At 45.4% G+C, this 23,084-nt stretch overlaps 1 protein-coding gene across 1 annotated transcript; it reads left to right on the top strand.

Moving 5' to 3' along the window:
- Positions 1–212: 212 nt before the first annotated feature.
- Positions 213–20,096, top strand: setd2 (SET domain containing 2, histone lysine methyltransferase). Its single transcript, XM_042085873.1, has 23 exons — positions 213–350; positions 2,130–2,248; positions 4,658–4,679; positions 4,840–9,071; positions 9,182–9,313; positions 9,785–9,913; positions 10,080–10,203; positions 10,299–10,376; positions 10,548–10,645; positions 10,810–10,942; positions 11,137–11,271; positions 11,357–11,485; positions 11,657–12,358; positions 12,503–12,922; positions 13,027–13,075; positions 13,765–14,008; positions 14,195–15,119; positions 15,612–15,734; positions 16,205–16,341; positions 16,546–16,657; positions 18,279–18,353; positions 18,658–18,759; positions 19,558–20,096. Exons 2-23 carry the CDS (start codon positions 2,220–2,222, stop codon positions 19,717–19,719), a joined length of 8,292 nt encoding a protein of 2,763 aa, XP_041941807.1. The 5' UTR covers positions 213–350; positions 2,130–2,219; the 3' UTR covers positions 19,720–20,096.
- Positions 20,097–23,084: the final 2,988 nt, after the last annotated feature.

The following is a 23,084-nucleotide window of genomic DNA, read 5'->3' as shown; positions in this document are numbered from 1 at the left end:
CTAGCTACCTTTCATGATGAGAGTTGTATTCGAAAATGTGCCACGGTGATCAACTGATAAATGCGCATCATTCTATGGACGTTATGGCAGCCTGATTCGGGACTAACGTTAACATTATCTGACGTTAACGTCACATCAACTAAGGTTCAATGCATTTGATGGCTATGTAACAGTTAACCTAGCCAGCTAACTTTTCAACCTAGAGTGAAATAATTTTTTTGATCGGTCAACATTACCCGTCTGGATTTGACGTCGGTGGCTATTACCGAATGTTGTTTAATCAAGCTAAGAAACTGTTTGGAAACGACTTTGAAGATGGAGGACTTTTCTGACCCAGAGCTCCATTCAAAGTAAGTACTCGATCCTTTCTTAGATAGCAGAAATACTTTTATCACGGGAGGATTTTTATTCATGGCTAACTAGCTACAAGAAAAACATGTCTCCCAAATGTTTAGCTTGGTTACGGTAGCAGGGTTGCTAACGTTACTTAAGCTAGCTATCAATAACGTTAGCTATTTAACCCACCCATCAATTGGCTATCTACCTAGCAGATAACGTTAAGTTTATGCTCATAGTAACGTTAAACTAATCAGATGTCCACATATAAAGCTGATTAAAAACAATGTATCAGTAAAATCACGCTGAGAGACTGAGCCTAGTAACTTAACAGTAGAATGCGTTGAAAAGTTAGGTCAATTTGCTGAGAGCTAGCATGTTTTAGCAATGAAAATCAACATTCCTTCCTGGTGAGATTTTTTAATAGGGCTCTACCAATCAATTTCCAAAAATCAATTGAAACAACCTTTTATTGTTATCCGATCTGTGGTTAATATTCAGTATATTACTTGTAGAAATGATTCTGAAGCAGAATAAGATGCAGAGGAACACTGTAACGTTAGGCCTCTACTTTTAGGCCTTGCTTGATCCACGCCATAAATTTTTGTACCCGCTCGCTTTGATGACGTCTCTATAGTGAAACACAGTCAAGATAGAACTGTTTGTTTTGTGCTTGTGCGATTTAGACAATAAGGCCACATATTATGCATACACGATGCATGCCGTGTTAACAATAATGTCGAAATACATGCACTATTAGGAAGTAGTCGCCGTTAACATTAACGTTAGACCTCCGGCCCTGAGGCTGACCCGACATTAGCTAGCAAATAGTGTTCCACGATGTGCTACATGTCTCTATTTGCAAGGTGTCTGTTGAAACGATATTATTAGTTAGATTCTGTAATGATTCTATGTATGTTTAGAGGACTTTCATACATGATAATCGTTAAGCAGTACTTGAGTGCTAGGTTACTGTTGGGTCTTAGGATAGAGTAGCTAACGTTAGATGGTGTATGGCAAGACCACAATGGCCTCTCTCTCTCCCCATGATTTAAACAATAGGTAGCTACCAATGTCAGATACAGGAGGATATCACCACGGATACCACAACAGTTTATTTGTCACCACATTATTAGGTAGTGTTTTTGTTGTTGCTTTTTAGTTTCCTTTCAGGAGTATGCAAACATCGAATCTACCCAAAGATTCCAGTCGACATGTTTTGAATGTTCCCTAAAATGAGAGCACGCGAACATAGACTGGCGTGACACCTTATCGACTTTCAGAGTTCTCATCAGATTGTTGACCAAGGATCAAGCAATGTCGGATGAAAAAAATACACATTTAGAAAAGGCACAACAAGCTAACAACATTCAATAAGCTGTAGATGCTGTTTAGAAGGTCTTCTTTTTCACGACCACGAAAAATCTGATTGTAAGAAACGGCATGCCATATCATTCTTCCGCAGCCCCACTTGACTTTCTGGTCAACTGACTGTCTGTTCTCTGTTGACCTTCTGCTGACACGTTAGATTTTCTGTCTATTCCCCAAGTGTGCGTGCCATACTCCATTGTATGGTTATGACATGGTGCATGTTAATACATTTTATGTTGCAGAATGTGCCTTGTTGTTTGTGTACACATTTGCCAAGTTACCATGGAATTACCATGTTTCTGACACAGCCACTTTGTTTACTTTGTTGTGTATGTAATGTTTATTGTTATTGTTGTATGGCACTTTGGATAAAGGAAAGGGCCTACATAATCATGAAGGGCTAATGTGTATTTTATACACAGGTGTCTCCTTACATTGGACAGCTTGCTCTGAACGTGTCTTCTCCTGACCCACTGTTCCCGCTGGGCTGCTTGCATCTCATTCGATTTAAAATGGATGGGTTGGTGAATGCAGACTTCAGGTAGGCAGCAGCCCTTCTGTGATCTGCTTTGTGTGTGGTGAAGTGGCAGGTCAGCCTCTAAGTGTTCAGTCCATTTGGATGGAATCAGGTGTTTGTGTCAAGTCCATCTAAGCAACACCATTTTCAGTCGAACCAGAAAATAACACAAATGTTGTGCAAATTCAATTGTATATAACTCTTATATGCGATTATGACCGGCTGAACCTATCAGACTGTTGCAGTTGTTGTGCCACGATGACCTCTAATCACAGTGGAGTAACATAGCTCACTGAACTCGATGATGTTGTCATGGCATTAGGACAATGTTTCAATGTTCAAGTTTATCAATTATCAATAGTTTAACAATTTGGTTTCTCATTAGTTATGATGGTCATTAGTTATGCTACCTTGTTAGTTGTTGATTATGTAACCTAAGTAAATAACATTGTCACACTGTTTTATTAGCACTTTATCCACAAGCATGACAGAGGGCTATTATTAGACACAGAATTTATTTATTTATTTATTTATGGAATTACTGCAAATTGCTGTGAGGTAGAAAGATTATGAGGGCTGTGATGCCTCAAGAAGAGATGTCCCCACATCTGTTTTGCCAAAGTGAGATACTATGTTGTTTTTGGTGATCTCTTCACTTCAGATAGGCTTAGCATTCACTTTTAATGATAATGTTGTCAGAAACTCTAGATATATCAACTTCTGTGTGTTCATTTTATGTAGTAAAATCAACAGTGGAGCAGTGAAATGTCTGATTTGCATACAAATACATTTGACTCACTTCAATAACAATAATTTATTTACCCTAATGTATGTTGCATTTTGCACTGTTCCATTCTTGGATATTAATCAGGCAGGCCTCCGCCTTTATACACAAAAAGGCAAAACATAAATGTTTCAGAAATCCCTTGTCTACACTATTAAGTTTTTCGCCCTGTCACATTGCACCATGACAATAAAATTATGTTTACATTATTAACTGTGAAGGAATACCAACCAGATTGACATTATGTAAGGCATAACGGTCGTCGAGGTGTCCCAATATATGGAAAGAACTTCCTCCGCCGAGTCCATTAATTCCGTATATCGGGACCCCTCAAAGGCTGTTATCCCGCTTATACCCCAGTTGACACTATGTTTATAGGCAAAAGTCATGCCTTTATAGCACACAAAGGAAACAAGCGGTTCAGTTTTGAACCTGACTTGTTCAGTTTGTTGTACTACTTTCTTTGGCCCTGACAGTGATAATGGTCGGCAGTTAGCTTGTTTACAGTTGATTCCATTGTTGCGAATGCGAAGCCTGCTACCAGGCTCAAACGTTGTTTATCATGGTTGTTATAGTGGCCACTCACATTAGGATTGATATAGAACGGTGATTCAACTTTTTTACCAGATCTTTTTCATAGGTGTCCCGTTATACAGAATTAATAGCCACCCTACCAGCCAATCAGAAAAGAGTCTCTCTGGGTGATAATAGGATGTGTCAATCAGCCTTTTTTTTATTTGGATATTATAAATAGAACTACTGGACTGATGGGGATCCAATATGACTTTGGGATAAGAGTGTGTGTGATTGTGTGATGTCATGCTGTCATACCATCTAGAAACAGTTTGAGAAAGGCATTGGAGGCATTAGCCATTTAGCTGGCATACATACTGTTTAGCTGGCATTTGAGCCAGTATGCTTCTGGACACGCGTGGTCGTGTAAAATTAAGCTAGATTAAAGTTTAAGATGCATATTAAACATGGACTTTTTCCGCAATGTGTACATTTTATCTGACGATTTAAACATCTTTAATATACATAGTCTTTTTTTTATTCTTCCTTGTAAGACGGTCAGCATAGTGAAGGACCCCCCCCCCCCCCCGCCTGCCCGCCACTATAGAACGGTGGAGTGGTGAAGGTCACGGTCAGAGAAGAGTCCCTAAGGGCCTTCTAACCCAGTTGTTGCTTGGCAGCCTAATTTATATCAAAGCCTTATTTTGGAATTCAGAATTAATGTAACCACTAAGGTTCCATTACATCAATAATATATTTGGTAAATTTAGTTCTTAATCGCAATTTTTTTTACTTGCTATACACTCTGTACGGCGGATACTATTGCCTTTGTTGCACTAGGCCACTTGTAAATAAACCACTGGCTATTTCTGAGATGGATTGTTAAAAAAAGTGATTATGTTTGGTCCTCACATGATTTTATGATCCTTGATTTTCATATTGTGGCACAACTGCAACTCACTTAGGGTTGAGTTATACTTGCTACTAACAGCGCGTGTACGCGTATGCATCATGGCTGGCATCCGTATTCTGCATACGCGTACACGCTAACAGCAAGTATATTCCCAGCCTTAGTATAATTGTATCACCTGACCTAATTTGTTCTTCATTGTCCTCTTTTGCACATGCCAACACAGTGCGGATGGAGGGAATGGATCGGTGAGTGATTCTGTATTGTTTTCTTATCAAGTGATTGCACATTGATTTGTCCTAATTAATTGTCAGTCCTGATCCATAACAACAAAGTTGTCAAACAATATTTTATTCAAATAGCACTGGAAGGTTAGTTTTGAAAAAAACTATTGTTATGTTTTTGCAGATTAAGGTGGACAGCCTCTCGAAGACTGTCATATTTAAAGGTCTTGCACCCCGAGTGGTACTGTCAAACCGTCTCCTTCCCAAGGGTACCAAGACTAAAGTAAACCTGGAGGAGCAGGGTCGACAGAAGGTGTCTTTCAGCTTCAGCCACACAAAGAAGCCGATACAGACCCTATTCTCAGCCCCGCAGAGCCCAGACAAAAACAGCGAAGCCCAGTCCTCTCTGTCCCCTCTATCTCCTCTTTCCCCTCTACCTGCTGCAACCTCACCCCCTCTAGATCAAGCAGGGCAACCTGCTGAAATAAAAAATGATAAAACTGATGCACCAAGAGTTTCCACCCCTGCACCAGAAACCATTTCACATCAAGCTTTCATCTCTCCACTGCTGAGGCCTAGAGTGGACCTGGTGAAGATGCATTTTAAGAAGCATTATCTTAGTGTGTCTGTCATTGAAGAGAGTCCTAGAGCAAGTGTCTTATCGGAGGAGGCACCTCCAGAGAAGGAGGTCCAAGTCCAATCTATATCCAGAGTTGAAACTGAGCCATCAGTGCCCACAGTGGCCAAGGGTAATGATGATGACCTTGGCGTTAATGTCACAGAAGCAAAAACAGTGGCAACGCAGGATTCCAGCTTACCTGGACCAACCCATTCTTCCCATATTGGGAAAGAGGACAAAGACTGTCCTGCTGTCACATTGCTTGAAGATGGTAAAAAGGGCCCATGCCAATCTGACAGCACACTACCTGGTTCAGAATCAGATGGAGATTCTGTGCGGACATCCTCCAGTCAAAAGTCGGCAGATCCCAAAAGTTCAGTCAAATCTGAAACTCTGACCAAGGAAGTTAAAAAGCTACCTTCAATTTCCAAGGTTGAAGAATCAGATAAGAAATCTAGAAATGAGAGAAGTGAAAAGGTCCCCAGTCATTCTAAGTCGGATCGTGAAGATAGACGGACATCTACACGGTCCTCCCGTTCTGACAAAGACCGCAGGAGGACCAAGAGCCGCTCAAGGTCCAGGTCTCGGGGTACTCGTTCAAGTTCTTCCTATTCTAGATCAGAGCGATCAAGAACCGAGAGGCAGTCAAGATCTGATAGGTCACACTACCATGACTCTGATCGGAGATCTCATCGGAGCTCCCCCCATAGAGAGTCCCGAAGTTCACGCTCTCGAGCTGGTCGCAGATCCAGAGACAGTTCTGACTCTGAGGATGATCATCGGAGAACACGTTCTCGTGGCGGTGACACCAGCAGAGCGTCCACCCGCTCTAGCTCTCAGAGAGACTCAAAGTCATCTTATTCAAAATCGCACAAAGACTCAAAGTCAGTAGAGTCCTCTCGTTCGTCAGAGTTAGACAAAAAAGCTCAATATTTCAAATCTGAGAGGTCCAGCGGAAGAACACATGACTCTGAAAATAAGAGACATTCCCCAGATTCGGAATCTGTTTCAAGGAAGTCTAGTACACACTCCAAAACTGAAAGCAGCTCCAAGACGTCTCATTCTAGTCCGTCGTCATCAACTCGTTCCTCTGAAAAGAAGGCACGAAAAAGTAGTGGTAGTTCTGATTCTGATGAAGAACATAAACGGAAGTCTCAGTCACAAGGCTCAGACAGATCTTCAGGCTCATGTAGTTCCTCTTCTAAAAAAACAGATCAGCTTGACTCCCTATCCTCACCTAGCCTGACTGCATCGGAAATCAGACAATCAGCTGATAAAATGAGCAGTCCAACCAGGCAGTCAACTCTGATGAGCCCAGACCCCAAACCTGAAAAGACGGACGTGGCTTCTAGACAATCTGAGGTTAGCCTGAAATCAGGTATTTCTGAAGGAGATCAGAAAGTTTCACTGGTTCTTAACTCAAAAGATAATTTTAATGATCCCTCCATTCTGGTTGCACGCGGCAGCCCATCTAAATGTCAGAGTTTTCAAAATGTTGTCTCTCTTGAAAATCAACTGAGCCCTTTTTTAAACAGCACAGAGAAGGTATCATGTGAGGAAGTAGACAGCACAGTTAAACAGACAGATGTTTGTTATGATGCCAAAGGTTGCTTCGCAAATAATCAAATTGATACATTAAATCATGTATTTGAAGTTAAAGAAAACACCTCTGCATTATCGGAAACACAGGTAAATGTAGCATATTTTAATTCTATCAGTGAAAATAGTGATTTATTACTAAGCTTGAATACGGTAGTTGGTCCTGACGATAGTGTTTGTCAAAATTCAGAGAGCGCAAAAGTAGACATGCTTTCTGTGAAAGAATCGCCATGTTCAGAATCCTTAATGCAAGACGCTAAATCTGATGACCATATGCATTCCAGCGTGGACGTTATCCCCATGCCTCCGTGCACAGATATCACTTCTTGTCTAGATCCTTTATCTAAGAATCAGGATGCCAAGAAGTTTGACGATAAAAAGGACCAGCCAGGATCTGTGCCCTTGAAGAAACTGGGTAATGTGAAAAAATCGCGCTGGGATATTGTTGGACAAGACACCCCAGAATGTGAAATTCCTCAGAAAATTGTTAGTCAGGATACTAAGCCCCCTGTGAAGAAGGTTGTTTCGGTAAAGCGAATAGAGTTCAACAAAGACAGTACCCTTGAAGATCCATGCATTAAGAGAGATTCCTTTTTGAAAAAGAACACAGAGGCAGATTCCAGAAAACCCTTGGATGTTCAGAGGATAGAGAGGTTGCACACAGAATCTTTAGAGATGGAGTCATTAGCCCAAAAAAGCCCGACAGACTTACCACTGAAAGTGGACCCCTGCAAAGTTATCAGTAACCATCTAGAGATTAAGTCCACAACTGAGCAAGTGATGGTGGAAAAACATACTACTGGTACGACTAGGGATGCACAGGCACAGTCAAGTGTTTGTACTGACAATTCTGAGAAGGCGCAAAGGGACCCACCGAAAACAAAACTGTCCAAAGCCTTGAATCAAGAGGGAAGAGGCCACAGTGAGGACAGTGAATCTGATGATTCTGAGTCTGATTCAGACGATGGGACTGTGCCTTTGAAACGACTGCACTCTGTAGTGGTCGTACCGAAGAATTCCACCCTGACGTTAGAAGGGAAGGACACTTCTGCATCTTCCTTCACTTCCAGTTGTGCCTCAGGGCATCAGCAGATGTATTGCCCAACAGCTGATGCTGATAACAACATAGATAAAGAGAGTGGTCACCTGAGGCATAAAGCAGCTCCCAGTGATGCCTTTGAGAATAGTAATCACAGGATGATTCCTCATCAGCCTCTTGCACCTGTGCCTGCAGGCTACCTATCACAGAGCAACATGGTAGACAGCACAAGCCAGCTAGATGCTCCCAATGCCCTGTCTCACTCTGAAAACAACAACACTGTTCATGAGGGAGTAAAAATCAACAATATGTCAAGTCACACTGGGTTCTCCCAGTCAACAGATCTCCTTGGGGACCCTGGCCAAAGTTACTCAAACTTTGAGAAACCAGACAATTGGCACAGTAGTAGGAGTAGCAGGAATGTAGCTAACTACATGCCTGGAGAATGGCGCAACTCAAATGACGTGAACATCAAGGAAGGTTTTAGTCCGGTGTGTGGTCAACACGAACTACCCAGCAGCACATACCAGCAGCCTGACAGCAGCCATGGGATTTTCTCTCATAACTCTTTACAACAAGGGCATTTTGCCCAGCTCATCAGGCAAGGTCATGATTACTGGTCGCAGCCTCTTGATGTAAGAGTGCCCCATTTACCTGTGCCTTCCCTCCGTCAAGACCCTGCAGGGCAGATCCATCCAGATTCTCTCACCAACGATCATGAAGAGGAGGCTGTGTGCAGAGCAGCAGGGATCTCTAGCAGAGCCCGAGAGTCAATTGAACCACCTGCCCCTTCTGGTTTTGTACAAGCTAATGAGATCAGCAGCAATTGCAAAGGTTTTGCCAGTAACACTCAAGAAGCTTTTGCACCTCAGGTCCCTAAAGAGGAATCCCACAGGGTTCACAGAGGACGAGGGCCACCCAAGAAAAGACGTCCAGAACTTGAGTCTGATTCGGACAATGAGGCTGAGTCAGGGTTAGCCAGCAAAAGAGAATGTTTGGAGGCCGACCTCAAGGATTCTACAGCACACAACAAAGAACAGAGGCCTCTGCTCAGCCTTAGAGATTTCCTTGATCCTGGAGTCTGGAAAGATAAAGCTAGAAGTAAGAAGATGCCTCCGTACTTTGACCTCATTGAAGAAAACCTGTATCTTACAGAGCGGTAAGTTATAGACCAAAATCAATAATAAACAGTTTGTCATTGCCATTTTTTTTTTTTTTGCAACACTTTGTGGTCAAACTGGTGAAATTTAACCTTTTTCCTGCTTACAGCAAGAAGAACAAATCCCATCGGGATATTAAACGAATGCAGTGTGAGTGTTCAGTCTTGACAAGAGAGGAGAAGTCCCAAGGGATGAATGCCTGTGGAGAGGACTGTCTGAATCGCCTCCTGATGATCGAATGGTAAGGATTCTACTAATAGATTTCACTTTCTTATCTGTTTCCTTGATGGGCTACATATTAGTGCCTGTGTTGCACGTCACAATCTAAATTAACATCAACCCTAGTCACAACCTACCGAAATTACTAAGGTTATAGCAGTTCTTTATGAATATGCCCCTCTTGAATTCTGCTGTAATTGATTATCAGAAGTACATTTGTTGATACTTGACACAGTTGATGCACTCTGGAAATCGGATCTCATATATACTAATACTCATCAGGTAGTGTATCGACAGGCTGCATGGTTCACTATAGAGAAACAGACACTGATCAGTGAACGTAGTAATTTCAGTGAATCAGTTATACCAAGTGAACATATTCGTTTGATACATTTGAGTAGTTAAAAAAAACAGCTCCTTGGGACATGAGGGCTGTAAATCTTTGTAGCACAGACTGAACTAAGTATTTCACTGTGTTTGTTAATTTCTCCAGCTCTTCCCGGTGTCCAAATGGAGTGTACTGCTCTAATCGACGTTTCCAGATGAAACAGCATGCTGACTTTGAAGTTCTTCTGACTGAGAACAAAGGCTGGGGGCTGCGGGCTGCCAAGGAGTTGCCAGCGTAAGAGATCTGTTTTTATGTCAGTGACTGTGTCAGAAACGTCTTTTGTCCTGTTCTTTGCTTTGCATAGTGGTGTAGTTTGCTCACATTTCATAAAGCCAAGGTGTATTTCAGAGTCATTTTTTATGAGTGATGCTCATGTTTTATGTGTTTAAACTTCTTTCAGAAACACTTTTGTGCTGGAGTACTGCGGTGAGGTTCTGGACCACAAAGAGTTTAAGGCGAGGGTGAAGGAATATGCACGCATGAAGAACATCCACTATTATTTCATGGCCCTGAAAAATAATGAGGTATAAAACCCCAGAGCGGCAAACTTTGTTTGACTTCAAAAGCTTAATATGCTGGTGAGTTTGATAACCAATCAATTGAAACGGTTTCTTTTCAGATCATTGATGCTACTCTGAAAGGGAACTGTTCACGTTTCATGAACCACAGCTGTGAACCCAACTGTGAAACACAAAAGGTAAGGCCACAGATTGTTCATGTCTTCAAGCTACCTTTTTACACATCTGCCTCCCACAGCTGTGGTGACTATCGACATGACGGACTTTGTAGCTTTGTGACAAAATTGGGGTATATGTCGGTCTGTAGTAGAGTTTGCATTTCTAACCAGACATGTTTGATCTCCCTGCAGTGGACTGTCAATGGGCAGCTCCGAGTGGGTTTCTTCACCACTAAGTTGGTGGCTGCAGGGACAGAACTCACGTTTGATTACCAGTTTCAGAGATATGGGTAAGACTTTTTTTTTATATTGGCCAAGCTGTGTTTGTGTTTGATATTTACAAGGCACGTCACTTGGCTGTTAGCTCGGTAGACTCAGATGTTTAATGCCTCTGTAGTGCTCCAATTTGCATTCTCCTTGATTACTGAATGCACACGCCCCCCCCCCCCTACAGAAAAGAGGCACAGAAGTGCCTGTGTGGGGCACCCAGCTGCCGTGGGTTCCTGGGTGGCGAGAACCGGGTCAGTGTCCGTGCCGCCGGGGGGAAGAAACAGCGCGAGCGGAGCAGGAAGGCCGCACCGACCACGGTGAGTAAAGCCTCGCCTCAGAAATTAGTCTGTTATGGTTAAGCAGGTCTTGGAACCAAGAGGTACATACATTTACTGTACACCGGTTATCTGACCAGTTATAATTAAAGCTGAGGGGGTTTGATGCTTAATTCATCTTGGGGACCAATGTGCACGGCTCTGTTAAAACGCTGTGTTGCTGGCTGTTGATCCAGGTGGATGAGGAGCTTGAGGCCCTGCTGGAGAATGGGGACGGGCTGCAGGATGAGAAGGAGGTGGTGTCTCTGTGTCGTCTCATGGTGAGGGTGGAGACCATGGAACAGAGACTCACTTGCCTTAAGCTTATTCAGGTAAGGAAGGCACCCAATTCACCATGGCCTTCAGTGTCATTTTCTGGGGGGAAAACCAAGTTGCAATCTCTTTCTTTCTCTGTAGAACACACAGAATCCCTCATGCCTGAAGCAGTTCTTGGATCATCATGGCCTCTCATTATTGTGGATATTCATGGTTGAGCTTTCAGAGGCAAAAGGCAATTCCATTAATAACGTTAAGCTGCAGCTGGAGGTAAGGGAACACAAAGACTGAAAATAGCTGTTTAAGCATCCTCTTCCCTGATTAAATATTTATAATCTGTAATCCAGGATCTCTAATATCTCTGCCCGACACACAATACATGCGAAGAAAGTTAGCTGTTTCTAAAGATCTGGTGTACCGTGATCTGGTTCATGTCTGTAGATCATGAAGGCCTTGGGTGTGCTGCCAATCTCCACCAAGAACATGCTGGAGGAGAGCCGCGTGCTACAGTTCATCCAACGCTGGGCACAGAGTCGGCCGCAGGTGCTGCCCTCGGAGCAGGACGGCTACTCCAGCGAGAGCACGTCCCGCGCCCAGACGCCCCTCAACACCCCCGACGGCTCGTCCTCTTGCGCCAAGCTAGGCCAGGAGCTGGACGCCGACACGCCCAAGCGCGCCGTCTACCGCCGCCTCAAGATCGTCAGCGAGAACAGCCTGGACAGCGCAATGTCAGACGCCAGCAAGGCCTCGGACTGCAAGGAGGAGGACGACGAAGAGGAGGACGACGACGAGGAGGAAGAGGAAGAGGTGTCACAGGTGGAGGTGGGAGGAGAAAGTCACGCTCCTCCGGCTAACGAGAGTGGGCCTGAGGTGTCTGACAGCACGGCGGCGAAGGAGAGCGCAGAAAGGGAGGAAGAGTGTGTGGGCGATGTGAAGGGGGAGGAAGAGGAGCAGCAGCAGGAGCCCCCCAGTGGCACAACAAAGGAGGAGGAGGAAGAGCTGATGGATGCAGAGACTGCCGACCCACCAGACCCCGCTCAGATGGACGTCACAACGCCGCAAGAAGCCTTGCCTCCTTCCACAGACGGCAGTGCTGAGAAAGGAGGAGAGCCCTCCAGTGAGACACCTACCATCCATCCGGAGGTAAATCTATTGTTTCATCTATTGGATTTCTTTAGTCTTTGCTCTGTGTGTGTGTGTGTGTGTGTGTGTGTGTGTGTGTGTGTGTGTGTGTGTGTGTTTCTCTGTTTCAAGTTAAGTGAATAATCTGCAAATGCTCCTCCTCAGGCGTCTGTGGAGAGTAGCGGTTCCATTCCGGCCCCCTCTGAGAACACCCCCGCGGAGGAGACGGCAGCCTCGGCGGATGCCATGCCCACGGAACCCCCAGTTGCCGTGGGTGATGCCACGCCTCCCTCAGACGCTACAGCCGAGAAGGATGCCACTGAGATGCCTTGTGAGCCCAAGCCTGTTCCCTCGGCAACGGCCGCCGCCACAGAAACCGCGCAGCTCGTCTCAAACAATGCGGCCGTGGAAACGGTCAGCACTCCGGCTGTTCCAGCTGACCTGGTGGGTGTCGGTACGTCATCTCAGGACGAGGAAGAAGGAGTGTCAGACGTGGAGAGTGAGAAGAGTCAGGAGCCATCGTTCAAGACGGTTGACATCAGCGAAATGGCTGCAAGGTTACTGGACAGCTGGAAAGACCTGAAGGTAACACCACCACCCAAACAACTACATTTTTATTACATATATACGGACATGCATTTTATCACATTACTTCACACAAGGTTGATGTGCGTCTCTTTCTCTTTCAGGAAGTGTACAGGATCCCCAAGAAGAGCCAGGTGGAGAAGGAGTCCAGTGGTAGGCATCTCGGGGCATCATCTGTATTTCTATGCCACATTTCCCCCCAGTTTCAAATTGCGTTCACAAAAAAGCGGAATATCAAAACTAGGCCCATTGAAGGTTGGAGGGGTTCATGCATCACCCATTAATTTGGAGGCCCTTGGTTATAACCCTCTGTGTGACCTGAGATACTGCTGTCTAACGTGTATCTCTAGTCTGTGTCTGAAAAGAAGTCCTGAGTGAACTGGCCTACTTGTCTGACACTTCATCAGACTCCGTCGTTCCATCCATAGGGGATGAGATGGGTCTGGTTTCTAATATGTGATGAGTCCAGCATCAAAATAGCATTTAATTTTCTTTTCTTTTTTTTTGGACTGAAACATTTACATTTCTTCATTTAGCTGATCGTTTTATTCAAAGTGACTTAAAAAACAGCTTATATTGATGTACATCAGTGCTGACCTACAGTAGAATAGCTTTCTGGTACAGTAAGCTTTCTGGTACAGTATCAAAGTCCGGCTCGTCACTATGTAGTTCTGTGCTCCTGTTTGCAAAAATGTAAGTTGGTGTTTGCAAACCCTGTCTGTTGGCTGCTAGTTGGTTTGCTTTAAGAAGCACAGTGTAACTCAATAAACGTTTTAATGACCTTTTTATAGGCGGCTATCCCTTCTAATGGTTTTGTGTGTTCTGGCCACTCTCCACTGCAGACCGCAGTCGAAGAGACGACAGAGACGTGCAGCTGACTCCACGCACCCCGTCAGGCAGCAGGGAACGAGAGCGGGAGAAGGACCGGGACCGGGAACGAGAACGGGAGCGCGAGCGCGAGCGGGATTGGGAACGAGACCGGGATGGAGAGCGAGGGGCCCGAAGCACAGAGCGCCGGCGAAGGCGCGCCTCCCCTTCCCCCCCTCCCCAGTCAGCCTACGACAGGAGTCGACGAGGTGACGAGAGGTACTGCTGCGCCCTTATACCTGCAGAAGCACACAATCAATGTCATATCTGTTGTAGGTAATGAAGGTTAGGATATTGTGCTTAGTTTGTGTCAAATGAACACTTAACTTATTTGTGTAAGATCAGTTTTAGCTGCGATGATCTTCAGGAAATGCTCATACTCATTGTAAGATGCTCTGTCGTCAGGTTTGAAGCAGCCAACAGCAGTAAGAAGAAAGGTCGCACGAAAGAGCGCAACAAGTTGTCTACAGAGGAACGTCGCAAGCTGTTTGAGCAAGAGGTGGCTCAGCGTGAGGCCCAGAAACAGCAGCAGCAACAACAACAACAGCAGCAGCAGCAGCAGCAACAACAACAACAGCAGCAGCAGCAACAACAGCAACAACAACAACAGCAACAACAGCAACAACAACAGCAGCAGGTTCAGACTATGGCTTTTGATGCAATGGTCTATGGCTCCAGCCCCCATGGCTACGTGACCTACCCGCCTGGGTACCCTCTCCAGACGTACGTGGACCCCACCAATCCCAACGCTGGCAAAGTGTTGCTGCCCACCCCGCCCATCGAGCCCATGTGCACAGGTCCAGTCACCTCACCCCAATCCGCCGGCCTGCGCTTCGATCCAGCGGTGCCGCAGCCGCTCCTGTCCGAGATGCAGCCCTCCGCCGCCGCCGTCGTTCAGCAGGCAGCGGTGTCCACCGCGGCGGGTCTGCCCGTGCACATCGCCCCACCGATGGAGCTGCAGGCCTCGTCCGCCGCTACCGTCGCCCCTCCTCAGTTCGCCCAGCCCGGCGGCCCGACTCCTCAGGACCCTGCGGGCATAGCCGTCCTGGCGATGCCCCCCCAGGCCCCCGGTGCTCAGGGCCAGCAGGGCTACGCCGCCCTGTGGGACCCCATGCTGCTGCAGCAGCAGCAGCAGCAGCAACATCAGCAGGCGGTCACTGTGCAGACACAGCCGCCAGCGCCGGCTCAACCTCAGCAGACGCAGCAGCCACCACCGTATCCCACCACGCCACAACCGCAGTCCGCCACCATCTACTACCAGAGCCAGCCCTGCCAGACCATCTACAGCCTCCCTGCCCCCTACCCGCCCACCAGCACACCACTGATCCAGGTACTGGGGGCCTGTTGAATGGAGAGAATGAGTCCCATTTTTTCCCCCATCTTGTTTATTATCAGTAATACAGAACATCGTTCCATAATTGACCCAGCAGGGTCGAAACGTTGCCCTTTTGTGCATTAAATATATGGGAGTCTATAGCAGCATTGCGGACATTATATATTTTTTCAGTCCTAGTAGAGAGCCTTAGTTTTAGAAACAACTATCTGATATGATGAACTATGAATTACTAAGTGATGAAAGAGATAGGTTAAGGATAAAAGTTCTTTAAGTGGTTAAAAAGTGATATTACTACAGTATGGTAATTTAAGGTAAACCTTTGCAGAGATCTGACCCTAAGACAAGGTATAAACATAACTGGGCTTACAGAGGGAATTCTGATGAACTATGAAGGCATTTGTGTTTGTAGTGCTTCATACGTGACTGTGTGTATGTCTCTCTCTCCCTCTCTCCCTCTCTCCCTCTCTCCCTCCCTCCCTTCCCCAGACGTACACGGAGCAGGCTGGCTACCTGCACAGTCAGCAGGTGTACCCAGCCCACCAGCAGGGCCTGGTGGTGCAGCAGGGTGGCACTGTCACCACCATCGTTACGTCCCAGCCAGTCCAGCAGGTACCTGAGCTCTGCTCCACACACCAGGGCCACCTCAGTCGCACACACATCACTTCCTCTTACACTCGTCTGTCAATAACCCACATTTTACACACACGCTCGCCGGAAACATAAAAGTAAAGTTCACGGTTTGGGAATACAGTTTGTTTTCTATGATATTGTAAATCTGATGGCTTTTTTATTTTTTACAACAAAATATGAGTACTATAGCTTTAAGACCCTTTCCTGTGTTCTATTTTCATCTTACCCAATGGGGAGGGAAAGTATGATTGGAAGGGAGTGACTTTTAAAATGATGTGATACTAAATCCATCCACTAGAGGGCATGTAATACCCATCAACATGTTTGGGGTTTTACTGCCAGTCTTGCACAAAGCTAATTATTTACAGTTAATCACCACACAAGGAAGAAACATCCATCACAAACAGAAACATCAATCACCCACTTTAACCCTGTGATTGGCTTTGTAGGAGATGATTGTACCCAATGGGATCATGGATCTTCCCCCTCCTTCACCACCTAAGCCCAAGACCATTGTGCTGCCACCCAGCTGGAAGGTCGCCAGAGATCCAGAGGGCAAAATCTACTACTACCACATCGTCACCAGGTACTTAGATGGTTGTGCATTTATTTAAGTGATTGTGCATGCTGTTATTTAACTAACTTTAACTATGGTATTTCTAACTTGTACGGATATGTATGTACGGATAGAATAGAATTTCACTAAGTTTGACAAAACTCATTGTGTGTGTGTGTGTGTGTGTGTGTGTGTGTGTGTGTGTGTGTGTGTGTGTTTGTGTGTTGCCTCTAGACAAACCCAATGGGATCCTCCCAATTGGGATGGTGGCAGTGATGATGCCAGTGTGGGCCACGAAGCGGAGATGGACCTGGGAACGCCGACGTACGATGAAAACCCATCTAAGGTAAATCCCGTCCCCAGTGAGGCAGCGCTTGGCTGCACAGCCAGCAGAGTGCTTTTATGTAGACCTACTGCCTACAGGTGCATCTGAGAAAATTTGAATATCACGGAAAGGTTCATTTTTCCCCGTAATTTAGTTTGAAAAAGTTAAACTTTCATATAATCTAGATTCATTACACAAAAAAGTAAAAGTAAAAAAAATAAATGTCAGGCCTTTTTTTGTTTTGTTTTAATCTTTTTATTCTAATCTTGATGGTTACAGTTTACAGCTCATGGAAATCAAAATTCCAGTATCCCAAAATAGTAGAATAAAGAATTTATAATACAGAAATGTTGATCTGAGAAGAGCTCTAATAATTTAATTAAGTCAAAATACTGACAATGGTTTCCTGAGCATTTAATCTCTCTCTATTCTATTGGACTTTTCCACTACCGGTATATTCTAATTGTTTGTTTGTTACTAAAGCCATACTATTGCTAATTCTGCAAGTGAATGACCACAGTAGTAAAATAGTGCAATACCCAGCCCAGCAGTTTCTGTGTGTGCAGCCACACCTTAATGCTCTGTGGCAGGGCAATGATACTTTCTGTCACAAAGATGTCAATAGAGTATATTCCTTAAAGTTATGTGCAACTTCTTGAACGAGTTGCTAAAATGGATTAAATTGCATTCCGTCTCTACATCTGACTTCTGAAGATGCCCAGGTGGTTCTTTTGTTTTCATGCATGTTTACTTTGAGGCAGTAATGTGTTTTCAAGCAAACTCAAAGTCTGGACATTTTGAGGGATCCCACAACATTAGCGTGCACAGACTTAAGACAGAGAACTATTAGAGAAATGAAATGAACTCTGTGATCCCTCGAGAGAATTGCATCCTGTGCTTTCAGACTGTGTTTGTCTCTCTCGTTCCCACTCTCCCTCTCTCTGTGTCCCTCTCTCACACCATGTAGCTGGGGGGGGGGCGGCTTTTGTTTTTCTGTTGGTTCTCTTTCCCACATCTCTTTGATGCTAACCAAGACCAGCTGAGGACACTGCATTCATTTGCCTAGTGGTTTCTCTGATTTGGAGTGGAACCTTTGTGAAGAGTCTGCAGTTTCAGCAGGAGCTCATCACACGGGGCACGTTAGGGGCATCGACAGGGTCTGGGTGTTTGGGGAAGCTACCATTGTGGAGCCAGTATGTAAACTCAGCCTAGTGGGGTTTGGACCTTGATGTTGTAGACTTGTGGGATTGTTGGTTAGGATGATTATAGTCGAGCTGTATACTTTAGTTTGAGGTTGGCACAGTGGCTCAGGTTGGCTGGTGGCCATCCATTGAGGTGCTAACGCTGTTAGCCTGTTTAGTGTGGGTAGTGTTGGGTCAGCTACGAACGGGTTTTCATCTGGCCAATGAGATTGGGCTCCCATCAACAGGGGAAGGGCAATTTTAGTGCTATCCATTGCAGATACACATTCTAATGGTGTCCTTGACCGAGTGGCTCTAAGTGAATTTCCTTTAAGTAAACGTTTCCTTTTAAGCTTTTCTATTCATGTCCTTTAGCCTCTGGCTTCTTGTTTGCAATGATTAGTTTGGGAAAGAGGAAATAGCTCGTTGTTGAAGAGATTTTCTCACTCTTGCATCCTCAGTTCTCCACCAAAACGGCCGAGGCAGACACTTCCAGTGAGCTTGCCAAGAAAAGCAAGGAGGTCTTCCGCAAAGAGGTGAGTCCTACACTGCCTGTTACCACACTCCCATATCGGCATTCTACTACTTCTTTTGGTACAGCAATGTAGTACGCCCAAGGGTGTGTCCACTGAAGTGGAAAGCCAGCAGTGAAATTGAATGTCCATGGAGACTGGTCAAATCTTTTATAAACAACAAGGGAGGGGGAGGGAGGGGTGTAGGAAAGCAGGAATGGATTAGACTAGAGGCTGAGATGCTATCTTGTTTAGTGTACTGGCATATGCTTTATCCAGCTTTCTTCCCAAAATGAACTCCATGTCTTTCCATAATTCGTTCCTTCAGATGTCCCAGTTCATTGTGCAGTGTCTCAATCCCTACCGCAAACCAGACTGCAAGCTGGGCCGCATCAGCAACACCGAGGACTTCAAACACCTGGCCAGGAAGGTACGGGCAGTCACACGTATTCTACTCTAATTCATGCTGTGCTCTTCTGACAGAAATATAATACAAGCTACAGGAGATGAAAGATAAGATGAGAACATGTTTCTCTCATTGATTTTTATACTTTTTATACTCTTTTGTACGAGTATATTTAGTAGTTACTTTCTTTACAAAAAACATTACATGTCAGATAATCAAATGAGGACTAAAGTGCACGACAGAAGGTTAAGGAGAAAGATTAAGCAGCACATTTCTGCTTTAAAACAGTAAAATTCATATTGCCTTCAAGCCCTTGGGCTATAATTTTTGGTCCTTTTTCACGACCATATTTGTGTTTGTCTCTCATCTGTAAACCCTAAAATGAAAGAGGCCAGCCTGCCTCTGTCAGTCAGCTGGCTGACTCGTTCCTAAAGCTCGGTCCCTCTGGTGAACCACAGGGACGCGCACGCCACACCGGACAGTTAGGCCCCTCTCCGTGCAGAGCAGCACACGTTGGGTGCGGGGAGCCAAGCAGCACATACTGTAACGTTAGAGCTGACATGAGGCTTTGTGGAAAATTCCACCTGGAAAATGTCGGACTAGTCCAAAATTCATGTTGACCATTAATAATTACAGGCTTGACCTTGGTTATGTTAGTGATGGCAAGTTCAGCTATTCCTAGCTTGAAAAAGTTGAATGAAGTTGTTTCACAAGTCAATACAAATGTCTGCCTTGCGATGCGTCACCTCAGTTGTATTTGGTTCTGAATGGGTTGCGAGTTGGTTCTGAGTCGGTTCTTTTCTCCCCTTCCTCTGTCCACAGCTGACCCACGGAGTGATGAACAAGGAGCTGAAGTCGTGCAAGAACCCTGAGGACCTGGAGTGCAACGAGAACGTCAAACACAAGACCAAGGAGTACATCAAGAAGTACATGCAGAAGTTTGGCACCGTCTACCGCCCCAAGGAGGACACCGAGATGGACTAAGGGAAGGGTGGACCTCTCATCGTGTTGATGTTTTTTAAAAAATGAAAAGAGAATAGAAACACAAACACACACCGATGGGCCACTCTCGTCTTACACGCCAAACGCAGCGGGGATGGAGGGAGGAGACAGAGGAGGTCTGGACGGAGGACGAACGAGACGTTTTCCCCCTACTGCCCACTCATCCCCCCTCCTCCGCCCCGTCTGTCCTCAGATGCGTGCGTGTGTGTGTGTGTGTTGTGGTATGAAGGAGAGGCAGGTGGCCTCACCAGAGCGCAGAGGCTCTCCTCCGACGACTCTGTCCACACGGACTCGCTCACTCGCCGTCGATCGTCCGTCACCGGCGGGCGAAGGATCACTGAAGAAAACAACAACAACAACAAAAAACAAACTGATGTGCTCATCATGGCACACAGGGGTGCTAATCTGATTTCTCTTCCCCATCATGGATGGCTTTTTACTCTTCTTTCATTTCTGTTTTTATTTCCTTTTGTTTTTCTGTCTCCTGCCGTGCGTCCTGGGGAGCGCGCCTCCATCGGCTCCTCGGGGTTTTTAACTACTGTCCTCCTGCTCTGGCTCCTCTCTCCTCATCTCGTTCTCTCCTCCTGTTACATTTTAAAGGTTGCCAGGCCTGCAGTAAAGACTGCTTTTTAAAAAAAAAAAAAAAAAAAAAACATGATCTAGAGAGAAGAGGAGAGGGGGAAAAAAACAAAAGTAAACAGAAATAGGAAAAAAACCGAAGAATGGAAATGGCCTACTCCCACCCCTCTCCCAACCCTCCCCCTTCCACGTTCTCTTTCCATTGGAGGGTTTTTCCACCACCACCATCCTCCCCAACCTCCCAGCCACGGAGTTTTTAGGTTCTCTTTTTCTGGTGCTTTCTCTTGGCTGGGTGTGTGTTATTTTCTCTCTCTCTCTCTCTCTCTCTCTCTCTCTTTCTCTTTCTCTTTCTCTTTCTCTCTCTCTCTCTCTCTCTCTCTCTCTCTCTCTCTCGGGTGGGTGTTAGAGTGAGGCAAGCAGCCCATGAAGGTTGAAACCACATGTGGTGAGTAGGGACAAGGGCATCCAGGGTCATGTTGCTGCACCCCAAATATATATATATATATATATACATACACACACACACACCAAGTCCCCACCACCACCAGCACCACCACACACTCCTGTCTGCAGCGCTGGGCAAACCAGAGGTAGTCACGACTCCCCTTCCGTGGGATTCTGTGTCTCCGCAGCTCTGGCAGTGAGGATGCCTTGTCGTGTAGCTCTTTTTTGTTTAACTTCTGAGGCACTGTCCACTGTCACTGGGCTCCTAGGCCTGCAGTTTGTTCCACACAAGCTAGCTGACTCATCCAGGCTGGAAATGGGGTTCTTTTAATGGCTTTTACTCAGCTGGCATGGTCATGCCCAGGGTGAGGTGAGGGGTGGCAATGGCCGTCCCTGTCCCCCGTCCTCTCCTCACCACGCCATGCAATCCTCCACTCCCCCTCTCCTCTCCTCACCTCACTCTTCTCCTCAGCCCTCCTGCTCCACCTCTCTCTCTCTCTCTCTCTCTCTCTCTCTCTCTCTCTCTCTCTCTCTCTCTCTCTCTCTCTCTCTCTCTCTCTCTCTCTCTGTCTGTCTGTCTGTCTCTCTCTGTGTCTCTCCCTGGAGTTTGGGCATGTAGCATTGTTCTTTTTTTTTTTTTAATGTCCAAGCTCTTGCCATTTTTACATTGAATGAGTGGTTTATCTGTTTTTAATGTCTTTGCAATTTCCTGGAGAGGAATCCTAGAAGATGGACTGCTGACTTACCTTAAATGTCACACCTGATAAACTACTCACACACACACACACACACACACCAAGCTGCAAACGCACTGGATACACCACCAGGCCTTCCAGTTATTGGACTGGTGTCCCCTCATCATTCATAGCTAGCTCTGTCCCCACCTCTAATAATTGCATTTAAGTCCATTTCAAATTCATGTATTATATTGCTTTCTATGTGAATATACTGAGAAATAGTTTTTGAGAAGCATTTAAATAAGCAAAGACTTTGTAAAAGGACTGTTGGTCCACAATTTAAACATGTAAATAGCTGTAAGTATTCCCAAACCAGGAAGCAAGGGGTGTGGGGACAGAGGCGATCTCCGGAATCTCTTCTCATGAGTTTGATCAACATGATTCCAATGCGCTTTTTTTCTCAGTTAGTAGGGGTTTGTTTTTATTTTAGTTTAATTGTTTTGTTTTCCTTTGGGTTTGAAGGAGGGCTGTGCATTTCTCTTCTGTTCCTCATGGGTTTTTTATGTACAGTCCGACCCTCTACTTGTAAGTATTGTGCAACCACATTGTCATACTGAGTGTAAAAACGTTTTAAATTCAAATAAATTGTTTTATTAAAAAAGGGCTCCTTTGTTTCTTTTTTTTTCCATTTACTCAAGTGGTAAGTGATGGCATGATCTAGTCTTAAGTGTTCTATACATGTAATCAAAGATCTTAGAACAGAGCAAGATGGCCGTGTTGCATAGTGCTCTTGTATATTTGCATGTAATGTTCCAAAATTGTTCTGGACTGAAACCCAAGCCTTGTCTCAACCATAGACATCAAAACACATTCATTTTCATTGTAACAATGCTTAGGCCTTGCATTGGTCTTGATCAGGTCTTGGTCATGCCTGGTACCGGTTTCAGGCTTTGCCAGGGTCTCAACTTGCATGTGCTTTCCAACACTGCCTGTGCTGTGAGTGCCATTAGAAGCGGTGGAGCTGTCCCAGGTCTCCAGCGACTGCCATCAGGGAGCGCATCTCCCAGTCATGAGTAGTCACCCCCCCCCCCCCCACACACACACACACACACACTCGCACACACACACACACCCCGCCCCTCCTTGGCGGCTCTGGCGCAGGCTCCGCTGGGCTCAGGGCCGCGCCGCACAGACCACAGCAGAAGCAGCGCCGGCTGGAATGCGTGACGGCATGCAGCGCCGCCCCAATCGCAGCAGCACGCCTGGTCCCACTTAAGACGAGAGCCGGCCCAGAAATCATTAACAGATTGTTCATTGCACTTAGAGAGGAGCTGAGGGGGAGCGGGAACATGCAGCGGAGGGAGGGGCGAGGAAAATGCTGGAAAGGGCCGCGGTGGAGAACCTCTTACCAAATGTTGCATTTCAGTCATTCTATGGCCCTTGCACTAAATGTCTTATTTAGACATACTTTGTCTACAAGCATCATCTTATGCGAAACAAAGGGTTATTTAGAGAGTGCAGAAACGACTCCCAAATAACTAAAGAAAAAAATCATGGTTATGTAGATTGAACCTAGATCTCAAGTATGTATCTTGGATAACAAACAACTTGGCTACTTTAACTTGATTTACATACTAGATAGCCACA

The sequence above is a fragment of the Alosa sapidissima genome, chromosome 3, assembly GCF_018492685.1.
Source record: "Alosa sapidissima isolate fAloSap1 chromosome 3, fAloSap1.pri, whole genome shotgun sequence".
NCBI lineage: Eukaryota > Metazoa > Chordata > Actinopteri > Clupeiformes > Clupeidae > Alosa > Alosa sapidissima.
This window is presented reverse-complemented; position numbering and strand designations above follow the sequence as displayed.

Excerpts from the sequence above, each read along its gene's own strand:
- setd2 (XM_042085873.1), top strand. The coding sequence starts at position 2,220 with ATGGATGGGTTGGTGAATGCAGACTTCAG. Across the intron at positions 9,072-9,181 it reads AACCTGTATCTTACAGAGCG|CAAGAAGAACAAATCCCATC; the intron begins GTAAGTTATAGA and ends TCCTGCTTACAG. Across the intron at positions 12,359-12,502 it reads CACCTACCATCCATCCGGAG|GCGTCTGTGGAGAGTAGCGG; the intron begins GTAAATCTATTG and ends GCTCCTCCTCAG.